Raw genomic sequence first — 21460 nt, 5'->3', positions numbered from 1 at the left:
ACCTATATTTAACCCTCTCACCTTGGTCATCTCTTACTATGCATGTCACAAAGTTTTAGTGAATTACATTATTTTACAATTTTAAGCTACCTTTTCTTTGTTACACCAATTAGCATAGCATAAAATTATAGCTAATAATATATAAAATCCATATTTTAATGGTATTTAAGTTTTAATTTAACTTTATGAGACAATATTTTTAAATATCCTGAAATTCTCCTAGTGATAAATGCAAGATTTTCTATAAGCATCTATCTCCTCTATTTCATTCACCAACCCTTCAAGTATAAAATTTGACATAGATTACTCACAATAAAATCTTCATTGCTCAGACAAACAATAATTTTATAGCCTACAATGTTGTTTGGTTGCAAAGCCATTAAATAGAAAATCAGAACCCTCTTGACACACTCATTTGTCAAATCCTCTCTTTCAGGGTTAGTTAACAGTTTTCACTCACATTTAATTCCATATTATGTATAACCAACAGAAAGCCAAGGTTTTCATCTATCATGTGACTTATGTTCTTTTCTGAATGGAGAATTATCAATTTCTCTCTTAGTACAAGTTTCTTTCTCATGAGAAAGATAATGACAAGCTTAGATGAATTTGTAATGGCTCTTGTCACAGTTAAAAGCAAGAAAACTGTGACAGTTAAAGGGAATTGTTTGCTTTTTGCATTTTATTATTCTATGTTTTTGATGTATTGTTCAATCAAATAAAAATTATTAAATGCATTACTTCTATTAGAAGGATCAAGTTTCATAGGCAATCGACAGCAAAACAAAGACTCAAGATAGTACTTTATTTCCTGTTTATTCATTATTTATTACAATAAAAATAACTAAAACGTAAAATTATGGATATCTTTAGATTAGCTGAGGTTACATTAGGTAAAATAAGTAATAGCACAATAAACACGTTTCATGAGGCAAGCACATGAGTTGCCTGTGGGTAATTCAATAGTACAATGTGAGCTCCATATTCCCCTGGTGACTTACAACTTATAATGGCACGATTAATAGTTATACACCATTCAAGGGGCAATAGAACAATAAAATTTAGGTATAAATAAATGTATACTGTTACAAATTTAAAGCTACTTAAGATAAACGAACACAGTTTCATGTTACAATTTGAAGTCATTTTAAAAAGAAGAAAAAAGATAATTTTGATTAGTTGTGCATTTACTTATGATGTTCACAAGGTCGGTCATATTTACCAACCTTGTTCTTCAAGGTTAGGATATAGAAAATAACAGATGAAATGGTTTACTGAAAAAAAACATTTGAAATATATTTCACTTTTTTTTTTATAGAGATTATGCAATTGAAACTGGAGATTTTTGAAATTAAAAGTATTTTTGATTTTAACGTGAAAATCACTTCGCACATGGACTAGTCAAAACAAATACTTAATATATTGATGGAAATATCTTTTTCTGAGTTTATAAAGGAATCTTCTTTAAAAATAATATTTTTTTTGTACATGAAAGACTTACAATGTTTACTGAAAGCCTGCCAAATTTTGTGTTAATATACCTGCTACATTAAAAGTTAGCAGCATCAAAACATTTGAGTGCAGTTAATGTGTTTACAAGTACATACATTGCTAAACTGTTACAACCAATTATTTCTTATAGTAATTATGTAATTTCTCATAGGTTACTTTCAAGAAGTCTTACCACAAAATTCTTCCTATTTCACATTAAAAAAATTTAATCTCTCAACCGACAGAAAAAATAGCAATGCACATACCTTGTGTTCCTTAGTACGGCGATGTGTCAGGAAACTACCACCAAATTCACACTCACACACAGTACAATAAAATCCACTCTTCCTCCCCCCTTGGTTACCTTGGTACCTGACACCAAATTATGAAAATATATTTCATCTCATACAGGAAAGTAACACTCATTTAAATATACTAGCCAAAACAACTTTATTCACATTTTACTGTGCTGATAAATCTACTTAATTTCAACTCGCTTCAAAAGTGAAAAAACAACACTATTATCATGTTATTCTAAAAATTTTCATGTTTATTAAAATATAACACATGATATTAATTTCTAGACCATTTAAAAATTTCTATAAATTAATCAGTCTGCTCCATTACAATATTTATTAATATTTCTTTGTGTCATTAAAAGGTAGAAGAAATATTAAAAAAACAAAGAACATGTAGCTTCCTACCATGACAGTTAAGTCTTAATTTTTAAGGCAACTCCATCTACTGAGAAACATGTAGCTAGTGTAGTAAACTATAAAACATATGATAAAATTGCTTAGGATCAAAATATTGCAACAAGTACAGTTACAACAGAAAGTGTTCATACCCCTGCATCGTGAGTAGTTTTTTCCTCATAACTTAAAAGGTATCATGATTAGGATAATGAAAGTATAGTATATTATAAATATTATACTACCACACATCTACATAAATTTTTATGTAAATTAACTGTTTATAAACAAATAACCAAACATAGGAGGGGCAGAAAGTGTTCGTGCATCTACTTTAATGGTTAGTTGTGTAGCTTTTCAGATGAATTACTTGGCACAATCTCTCCTCATAGCCCTCCATGATCGTTTGACAGTACTCAACTGGTATTTTCTTCCATTCGTCTTTACAGAAGGCCTCCAATTCTTGCAAGTTTTTCGGATTACGCTGATGAACGCTGGTCTTCAACTCATGCCAAACGTTTTCAATTAGGTTGAGATTGAGTAACTACAATGGCCACTCTAGAACACTTATATGGTTCCTCTGCGACCAGAATTGCACATATTTTGATGTGTGCTTAGGGTCATTGTCGTGCTAGAAGACCCAACAATGCCCAAGCCGCAAGTTCCGAGCATCATTCTTGATATAAGTGCCTAATATATCAACATACTTTTCTTTTTTCATGATTCCGTTGACGCAGTGAAGGCTGCCTACACCAGAAGAGCTGAAGGAACTCCATAGCATGATCAAGCCACCTCCGTGTTTAACTGTAGGGATGGTGTTCTTTGGAAGATTTCCTTCCCCCTTCTTGCAAAAATTATAGCAAACATCATTGTGGCTGAAAAACTCAATTTTAGTCTCATCTGACCAAAGAATACTCTTCCAATATGTAAAGAGTTTATCTATATGCTTTAAATATGGAGTTCTGAGAGGATGGCATGCTTTGAAACCAGAAGAGCGTAACATGTTCATTACTGTAGAGGTGCTTATTTCAACTCCAGTTTCCCTTACCAGTTTCTGTATGTCATTACGTGTTAAACGAGGGTTCCTACTAACTTCTTTGAGAACCTTTCTCTTGGTTCTCTGTGGAATTTTGGTGGAGCGTCTGGAACGAGGGAGGTTAGCAGTTGATCCTGTAAGCTTAAACTTGGCAGTTATGCTTCAAACAGTAGATTTCGGCACGAGACTTGTATTTTACAATAATTCATTTTTTAAATCACTGGACAGTTGTTTACTGTTCGCCATGATGGCCAAGCAGATAATGATGGAGATCGCGCTAAATTACTGGAAGTACATTTTTTGCTGGCTAAATTCAAATAATTATAAACCCAGTGTCTACTTCTGGAATGGTATAATGTAGTTTATTTGCCAGACTAAAGAAAATCTTTACAGGAATATCAATTTTTTCACACGTTATGAACTGTACGAACACTTTCTGCTCCTCCTATTTTTGGTTATTTGTTTATAAACAGTTTATTTGTCATTTAATTTACATAAAAATTTATGTAGATGTGTGTTAGCATAATATTTATAATATACTATACTTTCATTAGCCTAATCATGATACTTTTTAAGTTATGAGCAAAAAACCACTCGGGACGCAGAGGTACGAACACTTTCTGTTGTAACTGTATTTAATAAATTATTTAAAAATCTCATCAGTTAACAGTTAATTCAAAATCTAAAACTACTCTTGATGCTGTTTTATAAATTTGTTCTTCCTGTTATAAAGTGTTAAAAGCTCTGGATCTGAAATATGGTTTGATCATTATTTATAAATTTAAAACATATTCTTAACACTAGCTTTCAGTCTTTTAAATATATTGTAATGTTTTCTTTTGTTTTCATTTCAAAAATGTAAAAAAACCCTATCATGGAACTTTTGAAAACATGTCTTACAGTATTAGAATAATGATAAATAGGTTCATTTATTTCCTGCACAATTCCTTTAATATGAATGATTATTTCTTTTTTATTGACTGGCAATAACAAGTATTTGTATTGTAACACTTAATATGGATGATACTTATAATCAATTGACTGACCCTAATTAGCAATAGTCCTTATAACAAAAAAAACTTTTTAATTTGACATACAACAGGATACTAATAAGGTTTATTATATTTGCTTTTAAAATTTACATTTTATATACATGGTAATATATTATACTTTTTTGCCTTCTTGAAAGGTTAAAACAAAGTTAGATGGGTACTCCACAAATTCCCTTGAACAAACAAAGATGGTAGAACTTTGTTAAAAAGATAAAACACGATGTGTTAGTCTAAACACATAAATGGTTTTTATTTAAACCAGTGTTTTACCATTATGGCTTCATCAGGACAAACAAAACCTGTGGTGCCTGATTTAACATTATACAAAAGAATACAATGCAAATAACTTCCAGTTTTCACTACAAACTTTAAACCCTTACAGTGCAACTTTATAACAATCAAGAATTTTAGTTTTTGAGAGTGGGTAATAAATTAAGATGCTTAATGAAACATAAGTGATATACATAAATTTGCATTTTTTTAAAAATATCAATAGCACAAAATAACAATGAAATAAACAGATTTCTCAATAAGCTGATTTTTCTGCATACTGGACTTATTTCTCAAAACAAAAAATAACCATACAACCAAATTTTTGAATGTGAAAATTAAACACAAAGAAATAATGTAAACTAAAAATTGTCCAAAATATGTTAACCAAAAAAACAACTTGATTAACAAAGTTAAATGGATCACAAAATTAATCATCTTACAGTTTTTAAACATTAATAAATCAATTAAAGAATATAAACTTACCATGAAGATATATCACAATGAAATATATAACATCTGGATACAATTACATTTTTAAAGCATAAATTCCTGTTCAAAATTTGTCACATCTACAGAACCACATTACCTATAACTGGCAAAAAAGTTTAAGAGATACTTTTCATTTCTCTTCTAAATTGAACAGCACAGTTTCAGATCATATTTATTTGTAGGTTCAGGTTTTTAAAGCAAAACTTAAGAGAATTTTTTAAGTACTGCACTAGAGTTTTCATGTCTGCACAAAATGCCAATAAACCAATCTTTCAATTGGTGTTTATGCAAACAATGATTTACACATGATATATGACACCACATGACCACATTTAAAGGGTTATGACAATCACAAAAAATGACCAACAACAAGTGTCGTTAAAAATACTCTTTGGTCATACACTACTTTTTAAAAGCATTCATTTCATAAATAAAATGCTTTTGTAGATACTCAAAAACTAGATATATGTTTGTGTGTGTGTGCATGTATATACATATATATATATATATATAAATATACGTGTAAAAAGCTGAAGTAATTTAAGTTTTCGAACTACATATCAATTAAACATATTAGTCATGGGCTGACAGTTGAGATATTTATTAGCATAAGACCAGCAGCTGAAAGCCCTTCTATCATTAGTCAGTGTGACATGTAAGTACGGTAGAAGCATCAAATGAAAACTGAAAATATAATCAACTACATGTCAAACAGACCATGTCAGCAAAGACATTATGTTTCTAACAAAACTGATTCAGCCCAATGACATATCCTCTAATAAGCTTCAACCAGCAGTAAATAGCAAACAGATGAATCATACACAAGACAGCTCACTGTCAAATAGTGCAAAAAAGCACCAAGTTTAGGTACCTGACCCTGTCCCTCATTTCGTACATCTGCTGGTTTTCTATGGCCTCCGTGCGGCCGGCCAGAGCCTTGGCTCTTACTGGATCCATCATAAACATTCTTTCCACGTTCATTTTGTGGTTCTGGCTTTTCATATGACTCCGAAGTGTCTGGAAAAAGAAAGCCACGGTTGGAAGGTCAAAGATGGAACAAGATCACTGGCCTTAATGGTCGGTGTGATACCAGTTCCAAACCCATAATGGAGAAAGGCCAGTAGCCATGGTATTTCTATTTTATTTATAAAGTAGCTTTGGACACAAAAAAGTTTAGTCACAATGTTTTTATCCTATTATCTATCTCCCAAAGTTATGTTGTCACATTTTATTCATATTTAAGATAGAACTGCAGCAATGTATATAAAACAGAAATTCATATACCCTGTATTCACAGATACAACTTTTTTGCCAATTGATTATAGTACACTTAATTGATTCAAAAACACTTCCTGATAATTACATACAGTGAAAACTACACTATTTTATCATACTTTGGAGCATTTTTTTTCTGTGAAGAAAAACCAATATCAATGTATGGTAATTTAATAATTAAAAGCAAAATTCAATAAGGGCAATTTATATACTGAAAGTTTTTGTCTCAATTTCAATTTTAATCTATTTTATTTTTTATTTAATTCAGTAATTTTTCTAATTTTTACTGTGTTAAAAATACACTAAATAAGTGTGAGAAAATTAACAAGTAAACTGAAGCTTAGAAAGTAAAAGCTTTCTTTTTAGCTCTAAAGCTAAAACAAAATGTTTTCTTTTAAAACTCACATTTTACAAAAAAAACCTGAACATTATATTGTATTAGCATCACATACTACATTTGTTTTATAAAAATTTACATTCAAACATTGTTAGTGCCTTCTGCTTCATACAATATTTTACTAATTTTAACTTATTGAAACATATTTAACTGCTATGAGTTAGTCAGGCAAAAAATAGAAAATCAAAAAGCTCTTTCAGAAATGTAAAAATATATATATATATATATACATAAAATATAAAATATGACCTAAGCCATATAAAATGAATCCATTAATGCAATGTAATGGTACATTTTTTAACATTTTGATAAACACTTTTTTTTTTGTAAAATGACACCATAAGAGATGAGAAGAGCTGGGCGATTACCTCAATTACATGAGCGTAATTGAATAATCAAAATTACAAAAATAATAAATGAATCAAAACATTCCAACTATCCAAGTAATCAAGATACTGCTATTATATCTCACTGTTATTTTTGATTAATTCAAGGTTGTTCAGCTTAATCAACTAGTGTCAAAACTCATGAATATAAACAATCATAGTGATTCCATCATTACTATCTGATTCTTCCAACTATCTAATTTATTGAGATATTAATTACTACTATCTCTGTTGATATAACTACACTGAATGTTATCAGTGTATTCTGAATGTATACAACTCGTGAATTTGAGGATATGGTTTAGTGGCCACTAGTTACATAACTAACCACACTGATGACTGTTGTTCATGATTACCTTGATGTTGAAATAATATTATAGCTTTAAGTTAGTATATTGCTTAAATATTTGAAGCTACAAACAAAACCAATGTTACTTAGGGGAAGATTGTTTTAATAAAACTAATTATGGTAATATTCTTTATTCACCCTCAAAATACATTTATTGCTGAATAGCTTGCTCTTTTAACTGAGTCAAAGTGATAACACAGCCTTTGATCCATGACCTGTCTGGAAAGGGTTAAACAAAATTTCAAGAAGTAAATATTCATTATTCTTTATTTACCCCATAAACGTTTTTTTAGGCTGAATGACTTGCTTATTTCATTGGGATTATCAAAAACTACTGAACATGAACTAATAACAGTAACAATATGTAATACCATTAAGTTATTAATAGTATTCCTGTTTAATTGTGCCTAATGCTAGATATGTAAAAAGTACTGAAAATGGGTGACAAAAGACTGGCTGTCATCATGTTGTACTTAACAGAGTAGACTTTAAGCCATTTGCTTTGCTGCTTGTTAAACACACATATTTCTACAGTTTCTTCCACCATGTGCTGTAGAATGTAAACATATTAATTATATGAATGTATTTTTTTCTAAAATTTAGTCCAATATTTACAACTTCTCACTTACAAACTTATTTGTTACTTAATTTTACACACTGATAATAGTATTAAAAGAATTTCCAAATGTCTGCAACTACACATTTTTTATACAACTGTGATTTTAACATTGCTAATAATACTTTACCGTCTACTTCATAACCTATTTTAGTCTTTGCAATTAGGTCATCAAGCATTAACACAAGTTTTCTATTAAATAGTAAACACTGTTATACTGTCTGTTTTACTAAAATTAAAGTGAAATATATATCTTTCATACATACAATGAGAAGAAACTTCAGTAGTTTTATTGCACAAAATTTAAGAACAATTCTCTTCAACAAAGAAAGTTTTTTTTTGTAGGGAGAAAAAACACAAAATAGCATTAGCTGTATTTCTAGCTTGCTGCATAATAAATGTTGTCATGTTCAACAGTTTAAGATTAAAAATGCAATTTAATCCTAAGTTGTTGGACCTCAGCATACCTATTCTATCAACCCTCTGAATATGGGAAGGTCAAAGTTCATGTTACAACCTTTTTAACATTTACATTCAAAATTAAACGAAACTACTTTATCATCCATTTATGTTAATAAATTTAACATTAAAACCTAACCTATAATCATACTTTTTACATTATCTAAGTTTTAATTAGTGTAAAAATGAAATACTTAAATATTCCTATCATTACTTGTCTATATCAAGTTTAACCCTCCAAAATGCCTATTTTATATTTCTTTCTCCTTATATTATTTTCTGAGTGTACAACTAAGTTAAAAATACATAAAAAAACATAAATATTTACTATAGATCCTGAAAAGTCAGAATATAAACTAGAACACCCAATCGTCTTGCTCACTGAGATACAAGATAAAAATGTCAAACCCATGCGACATACCCCCTCCCATATCACTCCATCTTTCAAAAAAAATCTCAATAATTCTCTCCAATTATTTAAAACCAACAGAAACAGCAGCAGCTTCTTTAAAATATTACTTTTTTGGCCTCACTTTCATTGATTGTGATGTTCAATTCAAGCAGCTAATGTAATTTTATTATCAAGTTTATAACTTAGTTAGAGAGCAAGTTAGTCATTTTATGACATTTTATTTTAGTCCATGATAATCTGGTTGTGTTCTGAAATACATGACACAAATGTGATGAATTTTGTGGATAACCAACACTAAAATATAAGTTGTTTTTTGTGCACATTTTTCATTTATTGTTATGAAACAAACAAATGTAAAATTTGGAAACTTAGGTTAAAAAAAAGTTAGGAAGATTTGATATCCTAACACCTTTACACCTTGTGGCATGATTGTAACTAAACTGTTTACACAAAGCTTCCCACTGTGATAAACAGTTTCAGCATACTCTTAAGACCATAAGTATATTTGTTAAGCAATAAAACTGAACAAAAACTGATGTGAAAAAAAAAATAGCTTCTGCTTTTAGAATAAATAGATATAACAGTTTGTTACAGTAATATGCAGTCATTCTAGAAAGAATAACAAATGGTAATTTACATTTGTTTCGTACTTTTTAAACATTCAATTTTACCGTTCATTTCTGATTTTGTTCGTGTTAAGGTAGAGAAAACAAAGAAATAAAATATAAAGTACTACTGAAAAACCTTTGACAGTCATTTAGGATGTCTCAGAGTTACCTTTCATTCAGACTGGCTCAGGAGAAAGACTTTGAAAATTCAGACAGATATTTGGGATATATGCTTTATTAAAAATTATATTTGTTTTTTTTTTTTGTTTGTTTTGTGTGTGTGTGTGTGTGTGTACAACTAACTTTTAATGTTACGTTTATGACACGATACACATAGTACATTAAGAGTTATAGCATGTACAATCTCATGCTAATGTAGCAATTACAAGATTGTTGAAAACAAATCTAGAGGATTAAATGTAGGATATTTCAAAAATGTCTTCAAAAATAAGCTGAAAATAGGAAAATTAGTGTCATATGAGAATCACCAATTGTTTGAATTTAACCAGTCAATAAACAACCAATCAGTGAGCATATTCACCCAGCTCTAGAGATGGCATCATTCTACAACACTGACAAACTAAACAAAAATTTATCAACTAATGAATAAAAACAACAAAAAACTGATATTCTAAAAACAAAAAAATACCTATTAGTCTATATGTTTTTAAATATGCATACATACCTAGAGTAGGTTTATATTAACATCTTAACCTATACATATCCATATCAGAAATACTGGATTGTTCTTCATTTTTAACAGACTAATGTGCATAAGGTGTGTGTGGGTGTGTGTGTATATACACAAGATGAAATTCTTTACAGAACATTCTTTTAAGTTAAACATTTTTCTCTCTATGCAAGAGTTTTCCCTATGCACATAGATGATTTTATAATAAAAAAAAAACATCTTAACAGAAAATATTTCCATACCTCAACTGTATGACAAACAAATTCACAGAATGAGCAGTAACGAGCATTAGACTGACTTCCCCTGCCCTAGTTATAAAAAATAAAAATTTGAAGAATATCCTGTTATTTATACATACCTTTGCTAAAGCTAAACTTTAGATTTTTTTTCATCATCATTTTTCAACTTTTATCACAATAAATATATTTTAATGAATAAGATTTAATTTAGTTACACACAATAAGCTTCAGACTATAGTTTCAGACATATAGTCTGAAATTATAATGTAAAAAGATGCTTTAGTTATATTTTATACTATTATGTAATTTCACTTTGTTATACAGTAACACATTTTCTGTAGCTGTAATATACAATTTCATTACTTGATTGTTTTTACACCACTTAAGCTACAACTAAGTAAATTTGATGTCTAATAATATTCTAAAGCATATTTCTCAAGACTTTATTTTAAAAAAAATACAAAAATGTTAAATAACCTCATAAGTGTCAACATAAGCAACAAACCATTTATAACCCCTTGTCCCTTCATATATTTAAGAAACCTACTTTTTGTCCCCCAAATCTCTTATGATCTTGCATCAACTTAGTACACACCATGAAACACTTAATAAAAACAGTATGATTTTTTAATGAAATACATATGGGATAAAAAGGCCTACAATATAATAACCAAGAAAGACTTTATAAACTCAGTTTATAAATCTGAGATTTAACGACAAATACATTTACCTCTTGTAGCAACACAACACATATAGGCAGATAATTTTTAATTATAACAACATACTTCCTGTGAATATAACCTACAGCAATCTGGTGCTCCTATCACTGCTTAACATTTGAGTGTTAAAAATTTTCTCCTGTCCAAAGTGAAGTTATATATCTTCCTATGTGTTTTCAGGCACAATACCATAAATAATGAGACAAAGGTTATATGTCCAACATTACACTGCTAACACAAGTAATGTACCCTATAATTCATTTGAAAGTTGAGAAAATTCCATACTGGGATATTACTATCTCTAAAGATCACATTCAAACCTAGGATTCCAGGCTAGTAAGATAACAGTATTGTTGTATCTTTACAGTTTTATTACTACTCTTTATTTTCACATTCACAAAACCATTTTGTTTTTGGTATGATTTAGTTTTATCAAAACTCAATAATAAACATCTACTGGAGAATTCTTAAATACCAAGTAAAAACCACAACCATGAATAAGTTTCGTAACAGTCGACAAGAAAAAAAAGACAAATATGCAAAAATAAAAATAGAAATGAATATTAGCTTAAAATCAAATGCTGTAAAAAATAAACTTCAAAAAATACTTACTCTCTGCATTTTTTGGCCTTTTGCATTCTTTCTTTCATTTTTCTCTGCATTCTCAGTATTCTTTAAAATAAAACAAATATCAGGTGTTAAATTCTACTGACAAATGTTTATGTTGTCCAATGTTCAATCAAATCTGGTTCCATATCATGCTGTATTATGAAGAGCTCAATTTAAATGTGAAATCAATAAGAATAATGACACAATTCTCACATAACTGAGCTTTCTAGTGATGCTTTAAAATTGATGGTTTTCATTTATTAACCAGAAAATCTTAAATCTAAAGCCTTGTTCTAATCAATCAGAGCCTATCTTTTGAGCTTTAACCCCTTAATCCAAGATCTCATTACTTCACCACAGCCTTGGTCTCCTTCACTTTCCAAGAATCACCTCACCATCTTCTAAGCCACCACCACCAATCAGTCAAGCCAGCTCTCCTCCTCTGCTTCTCATCCTGTTTCACATATTTCCCTCATATGTTGATAATGTTAATTTGGACTTACATCAGGTAATTTGGTGTATATCATACCCTCCAAGTTAGACCATTATTCTTTCCTAGTAGAACTAACTTTAGTTCCATGAGCAGGAATGAAGAGAAACGAACATTTCTGAGCACCTCTGGTTGTCTCACATAAAATCAAAACTACTGCCAAGCTATACTGGCTTTTTTTTTTAATACAAAAGTGATAAAAATCAAATCAAGTTATAAGTCCAGTGAAATTTAATGAACATTTATAATTCATAAAATTCTATCAAATAAAAATAAATGCTGCTGCTTAGTGGCAAAAAGGTGTAACTTAACTATGTCTTTTAAGGCAAAATACCACAGTTTAATTGGAATATGATAATCAAAGATAAAAAAATGAAATTACATTCACTCAAGGGAAAGCTATTGAGAACACTGCATTCCCCATGTAAAAATGCATATCCTCATAAATTGTTTTTCTATCTAATTCATGCAATATGTTTAATTTCATTGTCATAACTATAGGAAAAATGAACAACCATACATTCCCATAATGAAAACAAACTAGAAAGATGAAATTCCTCAAGTAAAATCAAATTCCTCTGTAATGTAGGAATACTTTGATAGCTGATATTTTTAATGAAAAAAAAATGATATAACTTTTATAAAAACTATTTAAAATATACATTTACTTATTGGACAACAAAAGAAAACACTTATTCACTGAAATTTTCCACATTCTAAAATTTCTCAAAAATAATTTTTTACACTTTATTGTAATATCATCGTGACACTGGAACTATTTTTACTTTAAACACATTTTTACACTATATTACTTAGAGTTAAAATGCTAATAAAACTCTAATTACCAAAGCATCACATATTAGATATATCATATAAAACTTGTTACTTTATGTTTATAACACATTACATGTCCAAACACTAATTATACACAGGTTTTATAATAGGTTAGATTTTACCTTTCCACTTTCTTGATCTTTAGAGTGAGGTGAGGCATCAGTGTCATCTCCTCTGTTTTTTTTTCTATTCTTACGTCTGTCATTCCCACTAAAATTCTGTCGCTTTGTACGTGGCCCACCACCAGGGCTGCCAGGAGCAAACCTTTTCCTTGACATCTGGTCTCTGAAACCATCCTGGAACAAAATATAAAATATGTAGTTAAACTTTTACAAAGGTAACTAATAATTATACAATTCATACAAATGGGCTGTTTCAAGTTTAACAGGTTGTATAAAAGTTGTTGATAGTATACCACAATTGCTTTTTGCCTTCATACTTATTCCATATTTTTCTAGAACATAAATATTTATCAATAAAAGTAAAAGTTTTTCTAATAGCTAAACAGCAAGTTCTATTGTTCTAAAAAATATAAGATGTATTTTCTTGTGAACAAGTCCACACAAAAATAAAACATGCATAAAACAAAAGAATCCCCAGGGTACAGGTTATAATGTGAAATACAAAATGTTTCCTAGGATCCACATTATGGTAAGAATACACCATCTTATCAGTATTAACCTCCATTCACCAGTCTTACATGAAGAAATTTGTAAAAATGTATTATAATAATAAAATAATCAAGATTAAATAATAATATTAATAAAAATAATCAAGCCCACGACGTCCTACATCTGTATCACCTTTCAGTGCCTGCAGACAGTAGTAGAAAAGGATTTGCTCTCCAAAGTAAAGAAAAAAAGTGAAAAGAAAACACCAAATAGTGTAATACCATTTGGGGATAAGTAAGATAAACTTAAGAAAGACTGAAAGATGGTGTGTCCCCACCACAATGGGATTCTACTTTAGCAGTCACTTCCAAATTTAATATTATTAGTCAGAGGTTTGGATTTGCTGTTTTTAATGCAATATTTCCTTCTGATTTTGTTCAACTTACTGTTGTGTATTAATCTCCTATACATATAATTAGATGTATACACATTCTATCCCAGTTGATCCTAAAACTATTATTAGTGTAATATGAGCTATTTACAATATATAAACTATTTATACATCAAACTTCTAGTTATGGGGTACCTAGTAACTTGTATCACACAAATACACACTCAAACAAATACTGTCATTAATTCTAGTAATTACTGCTAAATTCACTTTCCACTTTATATACCTAAAATGAATGATTTTACACTAACACCAACTGACTAGAGAATCCAAGCATTCAAAATTGTAAAATTACCCAATATGATACAATAAATGAAGCCCTTTAGTAGTAAATGGTATACAGAAACTAGGCAATCTGATGGTTTGAAATACTCCAATGTACACATCAGTAACCTTTTTTGTCACAAGTATATATAAATTCAATTCTATGGAGATCTGGCCAAGTCTAGAAACAAAATAATATCTGAAGTAACCAGATGAATGCTGCACAACAAGCTTGAAAATGGGAAACAAAAATATAAAAAAACACGTTATGCCAAAACAAAAGACAGTATTAGCAAACAGCCTGTCAATAAAAAAGGTAGGTAAAGTATATGTGGCAAAGTTTGTAAACTAAAATCTGCAGAGACAAGTATACTTAAGAAATGGTATAAAAAGTAGAAAAACCTAACTTCTACTTCCCTTTTCTCATAGAATAATGTTTCTATGCTGTGTTTGAATACTACAAGAGGAGAATAAAAACACAGGACAAAAATATTCTTTTATTACAATGGATGTGACCAAAAATAAAAACAAAACTGCTAGAAAAGTGAATGATGATAACAATAATAATAATGTTAAAAAGACAAAACTTGGAATAATCAAAGGGAATAGTTAAAAATACGTATATTTCAGTTTTCTTTCATGTTACTTCAGCTTTACCCTCACATGACTATTCTGTATAAATGCTTTTTACATTTGCAGTAATTCTAAGATATTTTTACAACATAACAAATTGTGCTGAAAAATTGCATATGTATGATTCTACCTCAAAAACAATTTAAAAAAAATTTTTTTTATTGTAAATTTCACATTTACAACAACAAGCCACATTGTCCATACTTTTAAGCATTACTTGGAAGACTGATAATTATTCCAAGTATACTGTAATCAGAAAAAAAAAAATCTTAAAATTAATGATTGTCAAATGGTCAGTACAATTTAGTAATTTTTGGATCAATTGAAAAATTAAAAGGTAAAAAAGTTTACAAAATGCTTTTCGGACAAATGTATATGTACTAACTCTACAGAACAGTGATTCAGAATGAAACCCAAGAATTATATAATTACTACAATTTAAACCTGGCAAGTTAAATTTTCAAAACTTAAAATATATTCTTTCAAATTCCTAGGCTTTAAATAAATTTGAAAAAAAGGTATCAATGTATTCATAAACAAAGAAAAAACCTAAAAAATTTTCAACAGGCATAAGAATGCTAAGTAGCCTTTAAATAATGTAGATAATGATTTATTACTAATTCAGGACTTTTTTTCTTAAAAAAGTAAATGACAGCTGAAATAACTAAGGTACTATTGTTACCTGTTTTGTTTTTGCTAAGAGAAAAAAATTACACTTGGGTCTTTAAAATAATTTAAAAATCTGACAATAAATAGAGCACTCATGTTTGAAGATCACATGCGAGCACTGATGACCTAAGCATAGCCCATGAAACTAAACTTTACAAAGCATTTAAAGACTAGGTGAATTACATTTTAAAGTTTAGTTGTGATGAGACCAACCTTTAAGTATAATGAAACCTCTCTCACTAAATTTTGTAGTAAAAGTTGCAAATACTGATATATTACACATGAAACCAATGTTTTAAACTTCAAAAACACAAAGTAAAAATTACTAATTGCATCCAATAAGAACCCAAACTTCAAAAACTGTGGTAACATTATCACTGAAATTATTTTACTTAAGTTCACAAGTACAATTTTTAAACAGCCAACTGGTTGATATAGAATGCAGTGCACTTCTCTATATGTGACATTTGTATAAACAAAAAGATAAAACAATTACTGCTTATCCAAAAATGAACAATGTTCAACAGAATCAAGCAAGTACCACTGAAGAAGTTCCTGCAACTTGCAAGGCCCTGGTTGGATACTCTTATACTACTATATTGTACGAGCTGGCCAAGTGCCACACATTCATTTGAACTATATAAATTAATAATTAATTTCTTGATTTTTTTTCTATCTTTTGTCAGGTAAAAAAAGGATTTAGATAAGCTATTTCAACAACCATACCATTCTTTCCCTTTCATTCATATGGAAATCAGCAGGTCCTGGAGCCATAAATCCCATGGATGGCCCCATCCTTCCTCCAAAACCATTATTCATCATTCTTTGCATTCCATACCGACTTCTATCCATCTCATTAAAGCGCATGGAACCACCTGGTCCACCAACGTGCCTGTAACGATCATATTCACCCATAGGATTCATTCCAAAAAATGGGCCTCCCTGTTCCCAAGGTCCTCCATATCCTCTATATGCCATATTACTTACTTAAAAGATCAACCTACACAGAAATAACAGAAAAAATAATATAAAAATGCAAATAACAATGCACATTTTGTGATTAGGAATATTTAAAAAAAAGTTAAATTTTCATCCTTTTAATATAATTTCATTACATTAATTCATTTATTTGTGACTGAATGGTGTCAGGAATAATTTGGATACTTTGTTACTGTTGCCTTACTAACATCAAAAAGTTATGCCTGTTATGTGACACTTGTTTAAGTAATAAAGAATTAAATTTAAGTTTTATTCATCCACAACATTCATTAAATTACAAAATAAATCTCATTTTGTATTAACATCTTCTGCCAAGTTTTTAAACAACTTGTAACTTTTAAACCATTTAGAGTCACTACAGTTTGTATATAAATTCACATTACAGCAACAAATTAAAATTTATTTAAAAGCAAGGTTCATAAATTGGCAACAAAATTCCAGGATTCTTTCAATATTTAATGAAATGAAATTTTTACTAAGATCCATAAAATATTTTGATTTCACAACTAATTCATTATTCACTCAAATCTACTTCATAAATCAGTAAGCAGGAAACTCAGTATAAAAAAGATATACAACATAAAAGCATACTGTGATCAACATGCAATTAAAATGAATTTTGAATTGTACATCCATATAAAATACATAAGCTTGTTAAACATGTTTGGATAAAGGCTACAATTAGCTGCTTTTTTGGTGCAGAAAAATAGCAGAGTTAAGTAACTAGCAAGATAAATGTATCTAACTGGTAAATTTTCTAAAATATACATTAAGAGATTTATCAGTAAGTGTTTGTATATAAAGTTGTCATGCACTTTTCCATTTTTTATAATAAGCAAACTTCCATGTTCAAAAGGTTAATACACATAAATGCAATCTTTTCTCTAATTACAGGTACTTATTTCATTTTAAATAAAAATCAGTTGCATTCTGATGAGTTTCAAATACTTCTCTACATTAAGAATACAGAAAGACAAAAGGTCCCAAGTTTATTCATCTCATCAGTTTGTACTTTTCATTTCCTAATGGTCATGTATACTTTAATATATGGCATATTAAAACCAAAAGTTTACCATATTAGCTACCATAACTCATTATATACAGATCATATCTGAACGTGTTTATTGGCACAGCAAAATGGCATGATAAATTTATTCAATTAGTAAATTTTCTAAAATGTCCTCATGCATGCATATACTGTGCAACCACAATAAGTTAAAACTTATTACAATATTAATGGGCACTGCTGCTATATCCTTTGCATGTCAAAAGTGTCAATTAAATATCATGTAAACCTTCATTGACAGAACTGATGAACATACTAAATTAATGTCTTTGAGTAATTTAAATCTACCCTCATGTTTTTGTTTATGTTCAGTTTTAATAATATGTAAAATAAACATTGTCTAAATAATTATGTGTAGAAGTAGATGTTCAAACTAGAGGGAAAACTGTATATTTAAAATAAGTAAAACAGTAGTTAAGTGACCTGCCTAGGCTATTCACATAAGCAGTTAGTTACATGGAGTTCTAAACAAATTTGACAGCCATACATGTCTCGATAACTGAGAAGTTAAACCTATTCCACAACAAATGTCTGTAGTGCACTTTGAACCAAATGGTCTAATAAAAAATGCCAAACCAATTAACTTATCTAATTAGACACCAGATGTAGCAACTGTTTCAAGAACTTGATACTAGGGGCAAGTATTAAAACAATATTTCTTTCAGTGCCATTTTTGTTTTTGCATAGTTTACTGAAGTTTAAAAAGCTTTCCACACATTATTCTTTAAATTATACAGATATTTAACAATATTTTCTCATATAACTTGTCAAACATTGAATTTAAATGATTATTTAATCATAATGTTTGTTACATATTCAAATGTTTTTTAGGAAAACATTACAATGTTATTGCTACACTAAGTAATGCTCCACTAACACTTTAACTAGTCTAACAACATTTTGCTTGTTTCTTGTAATACAAAATAAAAACAAAAGATTAAACCAGTTTGAAAATGGTGACTATAACAAACAGTAATGAAACTTCATTTGTTTTTGATGACTACAGAGCCAATGGTTACTTGGTGCAACATTTATAACTCATCTACTTTGACACTGGATATGAAATCTGAAGCATGTAACAGTAAAATGTAGAGTATTTCATGTAAATAAAATCCATAAATTATACTTTTTTCATAACAGAAAATGCTCCCTCATAAAAAATGTAAACCTATTAAGTTAAAATACTTTAGAAAATTAATTTTTCATTCATATTTTTTGTAAATATAAAATTAAAAGTACTAAATCTAACTTCCTTTACTGAATAGAACTAAATTAGTGATAGCATAAAAATCAGCAAATACTGATAGAAAGAAAATTTGTATTAGAAGCTTAAAATACCATTATTTACAATATATATTTAATCATATAATTACATCATCAAAATATAACAAGTAGTGATGCAATTTACAATAACAGAAAGACAGTTTAATAAAAAAAATATACAATACCGAAATATTTATAAAAGGCACACTTTTATGGTCAGTAGTATGTATTACAATAACATTCACAACCAATGGTTCTTACACTTATATCAGTTCATCAACGTGACACTGGATTTTCTGAAACCAAAGCACAAAAACATCAAGGTTGTAAAAAAGCTCCACATATTTTTGTCAGAGAAAATGTATCATTTTCTTTCTTCCCAACGTAACACAAAATTTACTTGTATGTTTAATTAACCCTTTTTGTGACGGGCTTGGTATAAAATACATTAGTTTTAACATACACTCATATGTTAAAATATTTATAACTTTCAATGCTGTATGTGTATCTTCACAAAATTTAGTAAACTTTTAGTAATGATCCCAAGTCTTTTGTATACAAACAATTTTTTTTTAACTAAGAATGTTTACAGAATATTTGTGAAAATAACTGAAATTTAAGTACTTGTAAATAGTAAAAATACATGCACATAGGAAGTGTATCATAGCCAAAATGTAATTATTTTACAAAATACTGGTTCACTAAAACAAACCAAAGGCTGCCCAATCTCTGAAGGCCAGTTTTATACTTCTGGATATGGTAACATCATTGCACATGCCCCATATCATTGCATTTTGTGTAATGTTAGTCTTGTCTAAAAGATAAGTGGAAGAAAATGTGTGTGTGTGTGTGTGTGTGTGTAGATAAACAGCTGTATATAATGAGATTTGAGCCATTTAGGCTAAACATTTGTTGTGTTATAATTTGTAGTCATTCCACAAAAACATACTTTACTTCATATACTGGTTACAAGGTTAGTCACATCAGCCAAACCCATACAAATAAAACAGATAGAAATATTTCATAAGTACCTGGAGGTTATATAAATATTTTTTATTTGAAAGTTGAAAATTTTCTTATGCATAAGAAAATTTTTCAATCTTAAAATCAAAATTACTTTGCATGTTGATGAGTCAAAATTTCATCAGAAAAAATGCATAATCAACTCATTATTAAAGCCTTGTAGTGCTTGTATCTCAGGACAGCTATTGTTATGAAGTACCTTGTAATGTTTATTGATAATTGCAAAATTTTGTGAAGATATGCTTCCTGTATTAAAAGTTAGAGTTTGAAAACTAAGCCCAAAATGGATACAATATCCTTCCCTGTGACTGAGAGTTGAGCACAGTTTTCTTACTGATAAACACTATAACTGTTACATTTGAAGTGCAAATGCATAGAATAGATTCTCTTCTGAATTTCAGACATTTATAAGTTTAGTTAATTGCTCATAATCTCAATGCTTTTGCACTTCATACATAACAATTAAAAGACATTAACAATACGGTAGCTTAATGGCGGTAATATTTCAATCAAATGCAATGGGAGAAACACCTATCCTATATGTTTATCGTTTGTGTATTTTAAAACTTCATGAACACTGCAGAGTGCACCTGGATTATCAATTGAAATGTAACTATTCTAAATTACATCGAGCTTGATTCTCACAACTTGATCAAAATCAAACACACAGAAATACTACTGTTAATATTACTCATACTAAAAAAGAAGCGATTCATCATTCAGAATGAATAAACAAAAGAACCTATTAAGGTGCCACCTACCGGCTTTTTTTACCCCTTTAGAGGTTACGTTAGGCCTAACTTAAAACATTACATACCTCTCCAACTATAGTTGAGTTTGAGACAGATCAAATTGTACCGTAGGCCTACTTATGAAAAATTGCAAATCTTTGTATTAGAATGGTAGAATACGTGCTTTTCTTCGAAATTACAGACACAAAAAATAATTATATGCAAGTTTTGATTCCTCGTATTACTAAATTTATAGTAATAACACTACCACCATTACACTCACTTTCCTCCCTGCCACGAACTACTACGACAACTCACATCCAGAAATATGGAACTATGGGATAGAATAACGTCATTGCCGATTTTATACTCTTTGTCTTATACACTTTCCAGCGAACGAATCGGGACCTGCGCTATGCATTACGGGATAAGGCCATGTGAAAGTGTTTATTCGTTGAGAGTTAGATTTCGTAGAAGAACTAAAGAAGTTAGCTACTTTGTCATGCTATCAAGTTATTGAACAATTAAAAATCTAAATGAACTGTAGGTGGGCCTCCAACATTGTTTTTTTGGCCCAAAAAACAAAGTAACAACATTTTACTTTTGCTAGTGTGTAATGCATATGTCCCAGGT

At 29.3% G+C, this 21460-nt stretch overlaps 1 protein-coding gene across 4 annotated transcripts in view; it reads right to left on the bottom strand.

Moving 5' to 3' along the window:
- The window catches only part of LOC143230749 (uncharacterized), a 39827-nt gene extending 18581 nt beyond the window's left edge, over positions 1-21246 (bottom strand). The window contains exons 1-7 of one of the 4 annotated variants that reach the window (XM_076464850.1): positions 21111-21246; positions 16472-16745; positions 13240-13413; positions 11797-11856; positions 10469-10534; positions 5905-6050; positions 1758-1863 (exon numbers count right to left, since the gene is read on the bottom strand). In XM_076464850.1, the coding sequence (XP_076320965.1) occupies positions 1758-1863; positions 5905-6050; positions 10469-10534; positions 11797-11856; positions 13240-13413; positions 16472-16723 (804 nt within the window). In that variant the 5' untranslated portion in view covers positions 16724-16745; positions 21111-21246. Of the gene's footprint in view, positions 1-1757; positions 1864-5904; positions 6051-10468; positions 10535-11796; positions 11857-13239; positions 13414-16471; positions 16746-20913 lie in introns of all 4 variants that reach the window. The other 3 variants (XM_076464849.1, XM_076464851.1, XM_076464852.1) reach the window with 3 other exon arrangements.
- Between the last annotated feature and the right edge of the window lie 214 nt (positions 21247-21460).

The sequence above is a fragment of the Tachypleus tridentatus genome, chromosome 10, assembly GCF_004210375.1.
Source record: "Tachypleus tridentatus isolate NWPU-2018 chromosome 10, ASM421037v1, whole genome shotgun sequence".
In the NCBI taxonomy this organism is placed as follows: domain Eukaryota; kingdom Metazoa; phylum Arthropoda; class Merostomata; order Xiphosura; family Limulidae; genus Tachypleus; species Tachypleus tridentatus.
The sequence above is the reverse complement of the archived record's forward strand: the minus strand, read 5'-3'. Positions and strand labels throughout refer to the sequence as shown.